The 17,799-nt window shown below is 36.6% G+C and overlaps 1 protein-coding gene across 4 annotated transcripts in view; it reads left to right on the forward strand.

Annotated features, from left to right (window-relative positions):
• Window positions 1–17,799, forward strand: part of VTI1A (vesicle transport through interaction with t-SNAREs 1A) — a 272,255-nt gene that overhangs the window by 54,631 nt on the left and 199,825 nt on the right. For 2 of the 4 annotated variants that reach the window (XM_014958879.1, XM_014958861.1), the window contains exons 4-6: window positions 1,385–1,462; window positions 7,805–7,825; window positions 12,712–12,796. In XM_014958879.1, the coding sequence (XP_014814365.1) occupies window positions 1,385–1,462; window positions 7,805–7,825; window positions 12,712–12,796 (184 nt within the window). The remainder of the gene's footprint in view (window positions 1–1,384; window positions 1,463–7,804; window positions 7,826–12,711; window positions 12,797–17,799) is intronic. The other 2 variants (XM_014958889.1, XM_014958869.1) reach the window with 1 other exon arrangement.

Genomic DNA, 17,799 nt, shown 5'->3' on the forward strand with positions numbered 1-17,799 from the left:
TTAGTATATAACCTAGATCTGAACACCGGCAACCGAATCACAAACTGGTGAGGATTGTAGGGATGATGATGGTAATAAAGGGTGAACTACACAGGATAAAAAGCAAAAATGCGTTGCTCTGAGATGACCGATACAAGGCTGAAGGGGTGACCCACTTCCAAACTTTTTTGTCACAAAGGCAGTGAATTTCCCAGGGCTCAGTATAATGTCTGGTGGGTTGTTTCCTGTGCCTGGGTCCCAAGTATGTTTTTTGGCACAATGGTCCAATTAGGGAAGGGTTGAGGAGGAATTTATTTTTGCTGAGTTCTGACTGGTAATGGCTACCCCAGCAGAGTGTGAGGGAAGCTCCTGTCAACAAAGGAAGGTCCTACAGCTTAGTTCTTGCTACTCTTGGGTTTCTTCCTCTGAAGAAGTGTAAGATTGATTGTAGCTGCACTCAAATATAAAAAGATTTTAGACAATATGTTAAAAATCCTCTCTGTCTATTAATGGTGAGTGTAGGAATATTAACCAGCTAAGGGCCTGTTCTTTGTCCAACAGAGAAATTGAAAGCTGGGCTGATGTTCTCTTTACGAACTTCCCCATTGTTCCATTGAACGTTGGTCTTTTTGGTAATCTTCAGATATTTGCTTTCCATTGCTCAGCACTTGATCTAGTTTAGAATTGATATGGTGGTCAGTTCATGAGCAAATCTGTCATAACGATCTAATGAATTGCTGTCTCAGTTTTGTGGTATTTCCATGAACTGCTGTAAACCAACGTTGTTTTCTCTCCTTTCTTTTGCCCTTTGATTTCTGGTTCTTTCCCTGTAGGCCTTTGTAGCCTTAAGAGCCTTGTAGCATAAGAATCACTTGTTAATTTTCTACATCAGTAAGTTCAACCAGTTTTGTCAAATGTGTGGTGTTCAGGTTTTGGGTTTTTTTAATATGGGGAAAGCTCAGTCTTCCTTTCCTATTTAATGTCATCACTGTGGTGTTACACTGAGTTCTGCGTCCAGCTAGCAAGTGTTCTTCAGAAAAATACATTTGGTTCCTACACATGCGTTTCTTCAATGCTTCTGATGTTAGTGTGTATTGCTTGTCGAGGTTACGTGCTCATCAGAACTGGGATCACACATTTTGTACCTCGAGCTTCACTGAAGCTGCTCTCATTGCTGAAACGTTGAGGATGTGACTGTCTTAGAAAAGCTAAGGTTTTGTCATGCAGATTTGTCAAAATACAGTACTTGAAGAACTTTTTAATAACTTTTACTTGCAGATTTATTTTTTTTTTTTTATATCAAATAGGTATCCATTAGGGGGCTCTCGAGGTTTAAGATGATCAGCCTTGATACCAATGGCTTCGGAGCTTTACTTCCTAACCCTTTTTTCTTTTTGTTTTACAGAAAAGGTCACGGATCGCCTACAGTGATGAGGTGCGGAATGAGCTCCTAGGGGATGATGGGAATTCCTCAGAGAACCAGGTAGGATGCTAATCAAGAAGCCCTAGTGGGTGGCTGGAGGGTGAAGGAGGTCACTGGCACACTGGGCTTCTCAAGCTGCTCCTTAACAGCATTAGCAACAACTCATGTGGAAGTGATACTGTTTAATGCAAAGCTGGGGTCTTAATCAACTTCAAAATGTTTCTTGGAGATCTTACATTTAACCCTTTAACTTGTGATCACTGTCTGCTATCTTAAAAAAAATCTTTTCTTCTCTTTTCTTTATTATTTAGTACTTAAGAAATAACTTGAAACGCGCTGTTTGCCGACAAAGCCAAGGTCTTCACCTCAAACACATGTAAAAGGAATAAAAAAAGTACATAATGCAGCTTTGATAATAATGCAGTATAATTAAATCAACACTGGCAGGCAAAACAAATGAAAGTGCGCTCTCAGAATTAGGCAGTACCCCACTCAGTTTCCTTGTGTGATTCCTTCCCTAAACAGATTTTCTCTCCTTGTACCAAAAACACAAGTTGTACTAATAAGAGCGTGCTTTCATAATGCATGGTGTACTAGAACGTGGAGTGCTACCCATCTCTTTTAATGAAGAAAAGCTTGATAATCCTGAGGCTTTATTAAAATCTTGCCCCCGTATTGTTGTTCTGCAGCTACGGTGAGGATCCTGCTAGACTACTGAAAATTATAAAAGAGACACTATATTCAGGGGACTTTGACCCACCTGTTAATATTTCTTTTGGTGCTGGAACTTGTTTGACAAGCTCTGTCTGAAAGCAGAATGTTTCTTTTCTTTTTGAAAATCATGTCAGCTGTAATCAAAGTTGTGCATTTTGGGTTAGAAGTTACGTGGAAGTTATCTTAAATATCAGATTTTCTCTTCTGACTGGATGGAATTGAAATTATTTTGGTAGTGAAAGTGAAAATTGTTTAAATGTTTGCTTGATAAATGCAATATTAAATAAGAAAACAGATCAGAACCATGTTCTGAAATTTTTAGTATCTTCTACCCTCAATATAAGCTCAGTTCCAATAAGAAAAAAAAGAAAGACTTGGAGACCTATCCCAGCAAAATCAATTTTAAAACACAGATCTCTTAAGCCTTAACCTTATACAGTAATTTAAATGTGCTGTGTAAGTTTTAGACTTTAATACATACATTAATGAAATTATACACAGGATACAATATGTTAGTAGACATTAAACTGTAGGCGACTGTATAGCAGCTCTAATACCTATGTGAAGAGGTAAATTTAAAAGATGTAATCTTTATATTTATATAATATAGCAAGGGGAGATTCCAAAATTTGAATAAAATAAGGAGGGAGTTTTTATCCCTAAATAATGAATTTATGGAAAGGAAGATTTTAGGGAAAAGAGTTTCACAGTTTGCCTGTCATGATCGTAAACGCGGTCCTGTGAAAGTGTTAAGATTCTCATTTTATTTCTTTTAAGGTGCTGCTATTTTTACATTTCAAGAAAAAATTGTGTGAATTCAGACATAAAAGGGCAATTGTGATAAGAAGCTTTACTTATAACAGAATATCTTATGTGTGGGGATGAGATAAAATATTTTATTTTCACTTTTTAAGGAATGGTTAAATAACTGGTTCACACATGCACTTTCTGCGAGTTATGATCTTTTTTCTAAACTTGATGGAAGAAACATGGTCTCATCTCAAGGAACCAAATGATACCTTCAACCTTTTGTCAACATGATTTTTTTCTTCCAAATGACCGCTTCTTAGGTGGAAGAAAATTTTGGCTGGTAAAAGAGTTTTATGTGGTCTTTTAGATAATCAAAATCCTTTTCTATAACCCAACTTGAAATTCTTACCCTTATACCTTTGAAAGTTCTGAATTTCCTTTTTTCCTTCCTTGAAAAATGTTATGAACTATCACCATAAAGGAGTCCCCTAATTTCTTTTAAATATGTGATAACATTTTTTTAAAATACTGGTAATTTATTTTGTTGTTCCAATAATCAATCTCACAACCTCTTATTTGTATGAAATACCATTATTTATACTTGTACTTTTATGCATGTAGTTATGGGTACAAGCAGCTGGGGCAAAAACTTCCGCCTGATGTTGAACTTACCAGAACGTACAGTTATCCAAATCAGGTGTAAGGTTTGGGTACTTACATGGATACAGCATATTCACTATATGGTATTTAACTCAGCAACTCCAGGTCTAGTGCACTTTCACTCCTATACATTATTATATCACTAGAAAACATAGACTAGATGATAAAAGGATGCTCACGTATAATTCACAGCCATGTAAAATATCTGAGGATGTTTCAAATTCTTGCTTTCATTATGTCTGATGAAAATAAATATAGGTAGATGGGCTGACCCTCACCACTTTAACTTTTTTATCAGTTTGGATTAGATTAGATTAGACCAAAAAACAGTGGGTTTGTTTTCCCCAGTTCAGTTACCAAACTGTTAGAGGGCAGAGGAGAGATTCCTCTGCTGACAGAGGAGTTGTTGAAAAAAGTTACCAGCTCAGAATGCTCCTGTACAAATATTGGTAAAATATGCCAGCAGAAATGCTGAATATCTGGTTGGACTGGGATGTTAACTAAGGGAAATAAGAGGTATGAACTGCATGTTTTAGGTATGGTCTTTGTCATCATGATAAACATTTGCATAATGTTTCTGGTGGAGTGAGAAGATAAAAGAAAGTTAATATATACTCACTAGTATGACCATATTCAATATCTAGAAATAAATGGGGCACTATTAGAAAAATAAACAATTTGGAGCTTTTCTTTATTCAACTTCAGTTTTTTTAGTTGAGTTTCAAAGGTACAATTACAGCAAACCACAGCTAAGTTATAAGCTGTAATGAATAGGGTCATAGCTATGAATTTCCAGTTTGTTCTCCCAAGAAGAAAGACTGAAGTGCAAAGAACAGATTGAAGAATTAGCAAATGATGATTTATCTCATCTTCTTTGTTTTTCCAAAATGCCTCCCATAAGTAGCAGTCATCATGTGTAGATGACAACTTAGGATACAGTGGCCTTAAAATGATTATACCATGATTGAACTAATTTTAGCAGATATTGCATATAGAAACTTCTTGTAAGAAGTTGTAGTATTTATACAATTCTGCTATTCAAAGTTTCATTTGAAATAAATGCATCTTTGTTTAATGAGATAGGCCATGATATAGTGCTCTTAATGTACTTAGAATAGTTTAGTGAAGTCAATTCTTAGTATACGATAATTTCTTCTTAATTTGAATCAGGTCAGTGTGGTCAGATGAGGCACATCAAGGCTGAGAATCAGGAAACTTCCCTTCTCATATTTAAAAAAACCCACCTCACAACCCCAAACCCAAAACCCTACTGTGTGCATTGGGTTGTTATTTATTTTCCAGGAGTGGTCTTAAACGGGCTCTGTTGCTTTCAAGTCTTATTTGTTATTCTGGCCACCACCATTTATCAAATCCCTTGAAAGTTTTGAGTTTTTCAGTGCAAGGATACACTACTTGAAGTTGTGGTTTCACTTTCATGTTTCATGTGGCAATTCTTACGTTTTTTAGAAAGTATATGTTGGGTTAAATCAGAAATGCTACTTGATCAAAATAGTGCCAGGTACAGTATTGCCAACTTTCTTGAAATCTAACAGTATTCCCTTCTCTTTCGCAACTATGTTCATTAAGAAGTTTAAATGAATTTGCATTAGGTTAAACTGCGTGTCCGTATACACATACACTGCATATGCGATTTGTGGTGAACAAATATTTTGTGGCTACTTAATTTCTGACTACAAAGTTCTGATAATATTAGATTTGGGCTTGCTGTGCATAAAGTGTGTCAAACTTCAGCTACAGACCAGGGGGTGAAGTTGGTCAATTTAATTCCCCAAGATCTAAAGAAGGTCGGTATCATTTCATATAGCCCTGGCAGAGCAGATCATTACCAGACACAAATCTGTTCGTTACATGCCGAGGGTTTATAGCAAAATAAATAGACTGTCATCATAAGTTCAGAAAATTGTGTGTTCGACCCACGATAATGTGTAAAGGGCGTTTAATAGAGTTCAGCATTTATTCGTTATCTATATGCGGACAGAGACGGCGGTAGCGTTATCAGCTTTTTAAAAAAAATTCGGTAGTTTTCTCCGTCACGTGACATGCCTCAGACACACACACACACACACATACACACACACACACACACACGCACACCCCATCTCGCTCTCTGCGGCGCAGTTTTGATTTTAGTCACAGCAGAAGGCTTAGCCACAAGAGATTCCACTGGTTCAAACCAGCGTAAACCAGATTTTTTTTTTTTTTTTTTTTTAGCCTACAAAGGAACAGATTACCTCTTGTATCGAATTCTGTGTTGCAAAAAAAATAAAAATCTTTGTTTCAAAAATATGCTGATTACCATAACGTAAAATGGTGGCTGCAGACAGCTTAGTGCTGTTTACAGTTGAGCGCTGGGCATAATAAAAATAATGTTTCAAAATAGAAAAGTAAAGGTAATGCATTTTCATCAAGAGCATTGTTAAATGGGGGAAAAATACATCTTTTGTTAATTTGAATGAATATCTTTCAGCCAATGTTAAAAAAAAAAACCCAAACCCTCTCCCATTACTTAGCTTAGCTGCAAATCCCATGCAGAGCTTAAATTCAGCCATGCAGCACAAACCAGATAGAACATTTTTGTTTGGGACCTATTGAAAAAACAAATGTGCAGCATTTGAAATCTCTCATTGATTATAGCAGGGTGGCATGGCCAAACGGGCTCTATTGCGGGAGAGTAGTTTTAAACTTTGGCCCTTTAAGTATCATAGTCAACTGAAGAATGGTGGCCTCAGAAAGAAAAGATAGCTATGTGATCAACTCCCAGATCGTCTCTTTCTAAAGAGCCTTAATGTTTGCCTTTTTGGGGAAAAAAGGGGGGGAAGGTCTGGAGAAAGAGCCCAATTTATGATAGGCCAAGCACTTGAATTTAAGCGCCGGTTTGGCGGACAATGCAGTTTTCTTTATAGCAAATTCTAGCAAAGTTCCTTTAGCTACGTACTGAAGAGCCGTTTCGGTTTAAGTCGGTGTAGTAGTAACTCTCCTAATTACATCTCGTTAGAGTCTTGTTGTCCGTTTTGGAACGGGGTGAGGCATACCTTCTGTTTTAGACGAGCCATATGAAACAATAGAGAATAATGGAGGTTCTTTTGTTTCCTTCATGCTGGCGAGACTTTATTCGTAGTAAACATTCTCAGCTTACACACGTGTTGAAAATTAGTGTTATGAAACTGTAGGTGAAGTATCAGCATAAACTGAGATAATGATGTAGCTGTTGTAATTTCAAATTCAACTGGAATCGGTGAGAGAACTGTAATTTTTTCATAAAGAGCCACCCTTATACAGACATTTGTTGTGAGTAATTATACGTTTTGTTCCAGTACATATAATTTATCTATCTCTCTAAGGGGAGAGCTTATTACAACATAGCTTGATAATCAGACTGGGGTTTTATTTAGTTTTATAGTAAACCTGCCAGAGCAATATTATTAATAGTGTTAGATTGTGTTGATTTACAAGCATAAATTGATAAATATAAATGTATGTACTCTATAAGTATATACACACACTTTGTGTGTATATATACATACACTGTGTAGTGGTCTAGGATTAAGAACCCAGAATGGGTCTTTTCTGAGGGAAATGTGTTTCATGCTGTTCCCTATTCCTTTGTCTATTTTTAAATATGCTATGCAATAAATAATAATTCTGAGCCATTTAACTAAGCTGCTTCTTTTTTTTTTTTTTTTAAACTGGAAAAAAAAAAACCCTATATGAGGTTCAATAATAAAATTAGATAATATAGTCACATTAGAACTCGGGTATATAAAAATGGAAATACTGGTTACATGCTATAAAGATGCAGTCATCTATTAATAAGTTAGATCTGCTAGTAAAATAAGAAATCAGTTGTCACAACTAAAATATACAGAAAACATTCTGAAAACTTGTATATACAAAACCACTTCAGCTGTACAATCTTCGAAGAGAGGAATAGTAAACTTGTTTTTTTCTTTATAATATAGACTTCTATGAAGTCATTCCCCTTTATTTCATGATGGTGTCTTAGATGTGGTTTAAAAGAGAATTTCACACTATTCTCTTTGTTTAATGTGACAGTGTGAGAAAGTGATCTTTATTCGTTCAAAAAACTCTGCATGTAGTCTATGTTTAGGTTCTTTTAATGTGTTTGTCTGTGATTTTTAAATGCTAAACATGTAAACAGATAAATTGTCAATGTTAATTCTGTATCCTGTCACACAACTGATCTTTCTTTCCTGCCATTTCTTTCCTTTTTATCTTTTTTGTGCGTTCATGTTGCAGTTGATAAAATTACGTGAAGAGGTGAGTACTTTCTTGCTTTTTGTTGTCTAGCTTTCCCTTTAAAGCTGAGTTTCTAAATCTGAAGTAGATCTTTTTGTTCATTGTTGCAGGGAAATCTACACAAAGCAAAAATATTGATTACATTGCTTTAAAATATTCACTGTTGTGCCTCTTTTTCCCTAATAATTGTATACTTACATAGGAATCTCTAGATCAAACCTTAGAAATTAACATTCTTTGATAGTGGAAATTTTTTTTAAAGACACTAGAAAAAGAAGGGAAAAAAAACCCCTATTATTTGATCTCTGCTAGAATACCATGATCAAATCAGGTACAGTAATAGCCGTGTTTGCATCACAAAATCTTTGATAGGGTAAATACATTTATACACTGGTAGTGAAGGTGAAAGCATTGCTTTGGTAAAAACCTGTGCTGAAACACAGTGTAAAAATTACACACTATTTCACAATGTTTTGAGTTTGCTGTGAGGTATTCATGTAGCTTATGTATTATATTGGATACTGTATACCCACTGAAAATACAGTACAGGTAGACCTACGCATGCATATCAATATTATTTATTTGTGAGTGCTGTAGATCTGTAGGTGTAACACTAGAGATCAGTATTCCAGAACACCTTTCTTCCAGTTGTAAAATGACTCATAAATATTTAGAGAGAGAAGCCTGTTTTAATGGCCAGTTCCTCAAATGTTTCAGTACATTTTCTGAAATTAATCTCCTCTGTTACTTACTGCTGTAGCAAAGCAGGTATCTGAACTGCTTTTTTTTTTTTTTTTATTATTTCCCAATAGCCGCCAAAAAGAAGGTCTCAGTAAAGTCAAGATTGCTTATAGGTCACATTTCTGAAGGGTTTCGTATGGAGAGTTTGAACCAGTGAAGTATTTGAATAAATATATTTAGAAGCATGAGTATTTTAACGTCACATATTTGTCTGGTATCTTCTTTTTGAAACATGTGCCCAGACATATCAGTAATGAATACTGAGCTCTGCAGGAAAGGATTTGTACGTTTTAGAAATTGTGATGACAAAGAATTGTAAAGTAACCAGATTAAGGACAATTACAGAGAATTCTTAAAAACAGTAAGATATTTGTGATATAAAGATTCTTTCACTAGTTCCCTGAATGCTTTATTTTTCCCTCTTCTTGTGGAGCTGATATTAATATGTTAAAGCTACAGTTAACAAAAAAAAAAAAAATTAAACAAAATAAACATGTAACCCCATGAAAGCCCTCCCACCACTGCTGAGCTCCCCTCCCCAATCGTCCCAGGATTTAAAGAGATGTCAATATTGTTGCGTGGGTTTGTGTAGCCTGATTTCTGAGATTGTTCAAAAGAACAAGGTTCGTTTGCTCATCCCTTTAACAACACCTGTACGTCTGCCCCTGTGCTTTTGTAAAAGAATGTAGTAGGATCCTTTTTGCTTGCAAACGTAGATTATGGTTTTATAAACATAGAGATTCTTAATTTGTAAATTTACTCTGAAAATGTAATCAGATATAAAGAACAAAGCTGCTACTTAACTGCTGTTCTATTTGAAATGACTATGAAGGCAAATAAGAAAATTTAGGATGTTATTGCAAAGGGCTGCAACTTGGGAGCTGTGTTGAACTCAGTCATACCTTTTGGAGCTTGTGTTAGCCACCTCAAAATTTTGACATTGCTTCTGGTAATTTTCTTTTTTGCTTTTCCTTGCTGGCCTCATAAGTTCTTTTTCCTCTCTCTGCCCATTGCAACAGCAGCAGCAAGTGGAACTAAATAAAGGGATTTGTTATTTTTGCCTAGATCAAAATTGTACATATTGAGAGAGAAATAATTTAAAAAACAGTTGTTAGCATTCTGTTCTCTGCACTCAGGAACTCGCTATGTGTTGGCTGGGTTGTAATTGCGGTGGTGTTTTTATACCCAATGCAAAATGCACATTAAAGTTTAAATGAAGGCTAGTACAGTGACTCAGGCATAATTCTTAACTCGTCACATAGTGAAACATCAAGGCATCCCCAATTATAGTTCTCCTAAGGAGGTATGAACTGATCTTAAAAGAAATTGTGGTTTGCCATACTGTTTGTTAATAAAACCTGCGCTTCCTCTCATTACAGGGCTCTGTTCTAGCACACTTGCCGTACACAGGCTTCCACGGAGGCTGTGTCGCTCTGTCTTTTGAGCTCCTGAGATCTCAGTTTGAATCCAGCCCACATGGAATGACTAAATCTCTAGTGATAACGTGCCACTTTGCAAAACTTCCTCATATAACTCCAGCTAGAAGCTGTGTCTGAAGCTGCCAGACGCGCTGCATCACCTCGCAGAGAGCAGGGATGCAGGGGGAGAAGGGAGTTTGGGGAGGGGTGGGAAGCAGTTGAAAGCATCCGCTGCCACTGTAGGGCATTGATTTCGTGACCAAAAAAACGAGGGGAGGCCTCCAAAACCAAACAACGTAAATAATACCACCCTTTATAATAAAAATTAGCTTTCGTTTTATAGTGGCTTGGGTGGAAAGGGTCTGAAATCAGGTAAGAGACAGCTCTGAGTTAATGGTAGCCCCAAGTTCACAGGGCTGTAGTATTCTAATTGCTTGCAGTAAGACTGAGCTGAACTGTAGGCTTATAATTTGCTCTTTAGATTGAATGTGACTTATATGGCATATAAAAATATACAGTTAAATGCTAATTCTTTCTGTTGGGTAGCTCTTCCATATTGTAATGCGAAATCTGATTATTTCCCCCCCTCTCTCTTTACATAGCAGGATAGCCTTTTCATTTCCAGTCTGCCACGACAGCGCTATACATCTGTTCTCTAATTATAATGTTCTACTCCTTGTGCTCACTCCCAGCCTATGGTGGTGGGGTTTTTTAAAGTATCTCCTCTCTAACTTTTAGGATTCTTACCTTCTAAACTCCTCCTTTATATCCTCCCCCCCCCCCGCTTTTCTCTTCTACTTTTCTTTCTTGAGAGACAACTATGTAATAATGTTAGGTTTCTGATGTTTTTTACAAAGTTTAAAATATTTAACACTAGTTGTTCTTTAATATCGGGGGGGCGGGGGGGACAGTATTTGGAGAAAGGCACTGCAGCTTTCACTTTTTTTTTCTTCTAATAAGTAATAGAGAGGAACCAGCAGATGTTATGGAAAGATGTCTTATAAAAAAAAAAATTAAGCAATGCCTTATAAAAAAAAATTAAGCAAAATTAACACTAATTATCTAGATTGACCATGAGTCCTAAGAACATGCACCACTGTAGTCGCTTTCGTGATTTCAATTACAGCATTGTAACTTATGGTTTTAAATTTTATTAAGTGCTTGTGCTGATTTTTTTTTTTTTTTCTTGGTGGCCTGCCCCCCATGAATGCAAAAGGCTTTTTTGCAATTTACTCTTAACCTATCCACTGTGTATTAGACAACTCTATTAATTATTATAGACTGTTATTGCAGCTTTCCTGACCTTCACATTGGGTCCTATCTGTGCTGATCTAAATGCATTGTTTTAATGATTTCCAAAAAAAAAAAAAAAAAAAAAAAAGGGAAAAAAAAAAAAAAAAGAAAAAAATTCAAGGCAAGCTTTGATGTGGCTTTAGCTGCCTCGATCGTCTGGCCGCATCTCAGAGATGTGTCACCTATGCCGGGAGGGAATAGGGAAATCACGTTTTGAATGGTAATGATAACATACTAATCACTTCCTTTCTTTGAAGATAGAAGCGAGATATTCTGTCAGCATCCCTGGCTGCTAGAGCTTGGAGGCACTGGTCTAGGTGTATTAGCTTAAGTGTGCATGTCAATACAGCTTGCATCTCCCAAGATCCATAGGGGCTCATTAGAGCAAGGTAGATCGTTTCGGTAGACAGCCACTCAGATAATATGTATGGCACCTCCTTTTTTTATTATTATTAGAAAGCATTGCTTCAATTTTTAAATGACATCTGTCAACAAGGCAAAGTTGTAGGAAGTATTTTTTGACAAATATCCAAAATGTTGTTTTTGGGTAAAGGGGTGCTCGGAAGGGTGTGTGTGATTACTAGGGGGTGAGGGAGGTTCTATTTTTTGGTGGCTTGATTAGAGCAAGTCTAGGATCAAATTTCCGAAAGAAATGAGCTTACACACTGAAATATTGGCATTCTGGATGGAGAATAAACTCATGAAAATAATAATTTCACTTTTTCACTGTTACACACTCCCCAAGTGAAAATGTATTGGAAGACACATTTTTACTAGACTTTATTGTTATCTCATAAATGGGTAAATGACTTCTGGGAAAAATATCTTGTAGCTGCGTGTGTGTGTATTATTTATATATTCATATATATATATTTAGACATAAGGGATGTAAATCAAGAAACCAGTGTTTTGTTTCTACATCTTTTTACATCAAACAGTCTGAAGAATATTCATGCTGTTCAGTATTCTGTATGAATAGCTCGTTGTTTTTATCACCTCACTTGAGTAGTGCACATAAAGGAAATATATCTTCTGCTGAAAATTAAGTTCATGTTAAAGACTACCGCTTGCATTTAAAGCCATGGTTTCATCAAACTGCAGTTGAATAGAAATCATGGGTGCTTGCACATGTGTGTCACGGGGGAATCTATTTTGGAAATGCTCTTCAGACAGGTTTCCCATATAATAGTCACGTTCTGTTTTGTGAGTTCACGAAATAGGAGTGGAGCACGTATTCCATGTTTCAAAACAAAAATGATTGGTACACATAATTATGATTGATCATAGAACCTGCCCCTTCCAGTGGTCCTTGTAACAGGCTCTTCCATAAAATATACGTGGATGTTTTTATGTTTTGGAATATGAAAGCACAATTAAAAAAGGGGGGAGAACATTGTAGACTGCTGCCTGATTATTTTTTTTTTTTTCTCCTCTCTCTCCCCTTTTCTTTTTCAGAGGGCACATCTGCTCGATAACACAGAGAGGCTGGAAAGGTCATCTCGGAGACTAGAGGCTGGATACCAAATAGCAGTGGAAACCGGTAAGAATTCTGAGAGTGAGCAAATTGTCTTGCTTATGCACAGCAGTCTTCACAACACATGACATTTCAGGGAAACTTCAAAGGCGAAACAGAGACAGCAGCCCGAGATGTGGTTTACATATTGGGGAGACAATTGGGAGCTTATTTGCGCTTATCTTTTTTCAAGTTAAAAGGCATGACATCTACTGAAAACAGTTCCTGAGGTTTAAAAGTATACATCTGAAAAGAGATGGAATACTTTGTCTAAATTCTACATTTGTCTTAATATGCAGTTACATGTTGTCAGTTTACCCACCCGCAATGATTGCTAGCACACACTGCAGACTCCAGTTGTTTTTGTCTCTTACTTTTATTCATATATGTAAAAAATATCTTTTTAATAAGTTTATAAGATATTAACTACAGATTATATAGAACAAGGTTATCAGCTCAATTTTCTTGCAATCAGTTCAGTGACTGATTATGCAGCTGTTTCTGTGCAATGAAAGAAGTAAACAAACCATACCCCAAAATATACAGATGGAATAAAATTAAGAGAGAAAGCTAAATTGAGGCTCAATTATTGAATTACTGGGGTTTTTTTGTTGACTGCAACTTTTCAGTTGGTATTTTCAAAATGGTTTTACTAAGTTTTGGCTATTTATAGTGAGTTGATTTTTTTAAAACCAGCAATAGTTAAGCCTCCAAAGTCTAATCCCCTTAAATAAAGCTTGTGCAAAGTTACAGAAAGTTTCAGAAAATGTGTGTTTGAGCAGTGAAGTAATTTTCTGGCATAGAGTCCCAATTAATTGATATATTCCAGTATCTTTTTTAGAATTCAAGCCTTATTTAAGAGGTAAATTAAGTTGAACCCTTGTAGAGTTAAATATGGCTATGTTAAATGAATGGTGTTACTAAAGTGCCTGCATTTTAATTATTCTGAGCTTAGTGCTGTGCATAGCCATGAAATGGATGTATGGAACATACAGTGTAGATCTTGGAAGGGACAAGGATAATTAATTCTGTTATTCCAGAGTATGACACGTTAGTACAGATGGACATATGATTGCAATTAAGTTTGTTTTCTTGCAGATTTTCAGGTCTGTTCTATCAATGGTCATAACTTTTTTTTTTTAAGAAGGACTATTTTAAACTGGTCAAAAACGGTTCCTAATTTGCTTTGGTTGAGCCTGGATCTTTCACAAAGAAACAGAATATAAAAATTCAGACTAATCCTTTTGGGGAGGGGATATATCTTTTTTTACTCCATGTGGAATTTGTTTCATAGAGATGATGATCATGTTAACTTCCATTGCATATCTCCATGGTGATCTCTGAGAAATATGGTTGGAGTGCAAATGTATATTTATGTGGAAAGGGTGTCTTTCCGTATCAAAACCAGGTGAAACTACATTGAATTCCGTAGAGTCACACTAATTCACCCCATCTTTGTGTCTGCCTTTACTTTTCATCTTGAGCAGTGATATGCGTATATATATATAGTTCTTGTTCCCTAAACTCTGTGAAGACTAGTAGTTAGTGTAGCGATATTATATGCCATATTAATATTAAATAATTTGGAGATGGTGACTTTGGAAATATTAACCTCATTGTAATGTAGATTTTTGCAGAATTTTTTTATGGGAACAGATTAATTATATTTAGTTCCTGGCATGGATCGTGATGATTCTGAGTGAATTTAGATTAATTCAGTCCAATGAAAGAACTAACTTGTGGCGTTACTATATGATCATTCTGTGTTGAGGTGTCATAAGAAAATAAAATATTCTACTTTGGAGTTTCAATTCATCCTTGAGTTGACTCCTCAGTCCCTGTCTTGCCTTGATTATTAATTTTGTTGCATAAAGATCTTTGCACAGCACTGGTGAGGCCACATCTGGAGTGGTGTTTCCAGGTCTGGGCTCCCCAGTACAAGACATTGACTTACTGGAGTGAGTCCAGCAAAGGGTCATGAAGAGAATTAAGGGACTGGAGCATCTTTCATGGGAGGAGAGGCCGAGAAAGCTGACACTGTTCAATCTGGAGAAAAGAAGGCTCAGAGGCACTTTATCAATGTCTTTAAATAGCTGATGGGATGGAATGAAGAAGAGGGACACAGACTCTTAGTAATGCCTGGCGGCAGGACAAGAGGCAATGGGCACAAATTAAAACCTGTGAAATTCCATCAGAACACAAAAAAAGAATTTTTTACTGCAGGAAGGATCAAACACTGAAATAGGGAGACCAAAGTGATTGTAGAGCCTCTGTCTGTGAAGGTATTCAAAATCTAGGTGGTCACCTTGAGCAGGGTGTTAGACTAGATGGTCTCGGGAGGTCCCTTCCCACCTCAGCCATTCTGTGATTCTGTGAGGCGGAGGAGTTGGGGGTGACATCCCTTAAGTATCTGTTCTACTTTATTTATATGGTGTTTTTTCACAATTATGGATCTGTATGTAGCTTATTGTAATGAAACTGGATGATTTTCACCTCTGGAATAAGTCACATTTGGGTCTTTCTTATTACCTTAATCAGCAAAAAATACATATACTATTTTAACCTGCCCCTGTGATCATCTAAGGATTAATCTGACATCACATAACTAATTTAATGCAATTTCACATTAACATTCCTGAAACTTACCATGATAAATTGGAAGCTTTTTTTTCCTGTTTGCATCTCTAAATTGATAAGCCCTTTCATCTTATGTACAGCTGTTCATACAAACTGAGATCTGTTGGAAGGTCTGACTTCCTCCTTTAAGCAGTGCCGTTGATTCATGGGCTTTACTGGTGTCTGAACAGGATGCCACTTATGTCACCATCTCTAAGACACAATCCAACACTGTCAGGCTTTCATAGTTTGGTGGGTATCAGTTGTTGATACTGAGGATGCTTAAAGCTATGCAGAAACCTCCTGAAGGACTAAGCAAAGAGTTTTGTATCTGGTAACCCATTCCATAGTACTCAAGTCCTACTGTAAAAAGAAGAATGTTATTCTAAATATTCAATGGGGTGTGTTGCAAATTTAGCAGGCATTTGAGTAGCTGATTTGGTAGACCAGTAAGTTCATCAGAGTATGTGCATTTTAATTGATGGAGTTGTATGGCACAAATGGACATGAGGGAGAGCTCTCAGGCTGTACAAGGAAACCATGGGCTGTTTGAATCTTGAAGGTCTCCATAGTTTGTGTCAGGTAGGGGAAGTTTTAATAACAGCTGATAACAATTGCAAAATGCACTTATCTGCTATTTTTTTTAATCAAAATACTGTTTGGAAAATTATTTATTTTTATTTTTCTGGTTTTATGTTATCGTCTGCTTTGCTGGTAAAGAACAGACAAGCAAGTTTACAGCCTGGTTAGTAGGCATTTCCGACATCGCTCATTACTTATGATACAGAGTTCAGTATTCTTAATTGCAGATCATTTAGTCTGACCGTATAGCCTCAGTATATGAGAAAGATTTTTAAAAATGCATGGAAATTGCTTGTTTCAGTCAAAAGGAGAGTCTGTTGAATTAATCCTGATTAATCACTAAATTCTTCCTGTTTTCAAGGGGGATATTTCTTAGTTCCATTCCCCGTGCTGGGATTTCCACAGCATCAAATTGAATTCTAGAACTTCCTTATTTTGCCCACAGAGTGTAGCATAGTAAGGTATCCCTTCTTTGTCGAGTCTTAGATATGTTTCCTCAGACAGGAATATTTTGAATGAGGAATAGTTCAAAATGCTTCATTCATCTTTAGAGATAAAATTGGCATGCAAATGTAAAACACTGTCAGGGAGAAGAAGAGCAAACCTTGTTGTAGGGAACCATTGTAATCTGCGGTTTGAATTGCTTTTGTTAAGTTCTTCTCAACTGCCAGATACTTTCTAGGGAAAAAAAAAATCCTGGTGTTTATATTATATAGTCTTCACCTTGTTTCATGACAATGTAAGGGAGATCCAACCACTGAATCCTGTCCAGGCTTTCATGGCAAAACTACATTGCGGGTGTTTGGGTTTTTGGGTTGGTTTTGGTTTTTTCCCCTCATGAACCTTAGATATTTTTATAGCCTTCAGTACATGTAGTTTGAGAGCAAGTGTTAAACTCACCTCTGTGGGTGGTGATTATTGGATATTATGCTATGGCTCTGACTCTCTGAAAGATCCATGCTACTAGAAGAGTTTGTAATTTGTGGGTAATAGATCTCTTCTTTGCACTGAGTCTTAAAATTTTGTCTTGGCTTCTGTTTTTATATTCCTTTTGTAATACGTAAACATGATGTTTTAAAGCAAAGAAATCAAAGGAAGAAAACCTCTCTTGTTCCATTTACAGAAAATCCTTCTGAATCTCAACTTTGGGTTGCTTAAAATGTTTTTTCCAGTCCTCCTTACGCTTTGGGAATCCCAGGATATGTCATCGTGAAACAATTAAAAGAGAAATATCTCTGAGCAAGAGACACAACAGCTTATTTCCCACCCTTGTGTGACATGATCTGTGTACTACAGGATCCAAGCACGTTTCAGTGGCTTCCACCTGTTGTAATGAACTACAGCCAAACCTCCCTTTCTGGACTGAGCCATAAATCTGTAATGTTGCGCCGTGGTAGCCTCGCTGGCAGGCAGATGGTCAGATCCACCCCAAATTACTGGCAGCCTTCTAGGTGGAAAGCAAATGCCAAGCTCATTAGACAAAGAGGTGTGTTTAGTTCTTTATGAAATAATAGTACTGTCTTATCTGGATACAGAATTGAGTGAAAGTGAAGTGAAAGGATCAGTAAAAGCATCTTAATAAATGTTTATAGGGGGCTCCTGAAGGCAGGAGCCTTCAGGTTCAGTGCCTGTAGTGTCAATAAGGAACTATTTTGAAAGAACTCCAGTAGGTGTCTTGCCAGATGTGAGTAAAGGAATTTGAGGCACTAGCACGTTGTCCACAGCAGCGTGCCACAGATTTGGGTTCCTGACTCCTTAATTAATGGAACAATCTGAACCTCAAGCACCTGTTCTGAAGGACCTTCTCCCTCCATATTTCATGGGGTTATTGT

Source organism: Calidris pugnax, unplaced genomic scaffold (genome assembly GCF_001431845.1).
Source record: "Calidris pugnax isolate Ruff unplaced genomic scaffold, ASM143184v1 scaffold4, whole genome shotgun sequence".
Taxonomy (NCBI): Eukaryota; Metazoa; Chordata; class Aves; order Charadriiformes; family Scolopacidae; genus Calidris; species Calidris pugnax.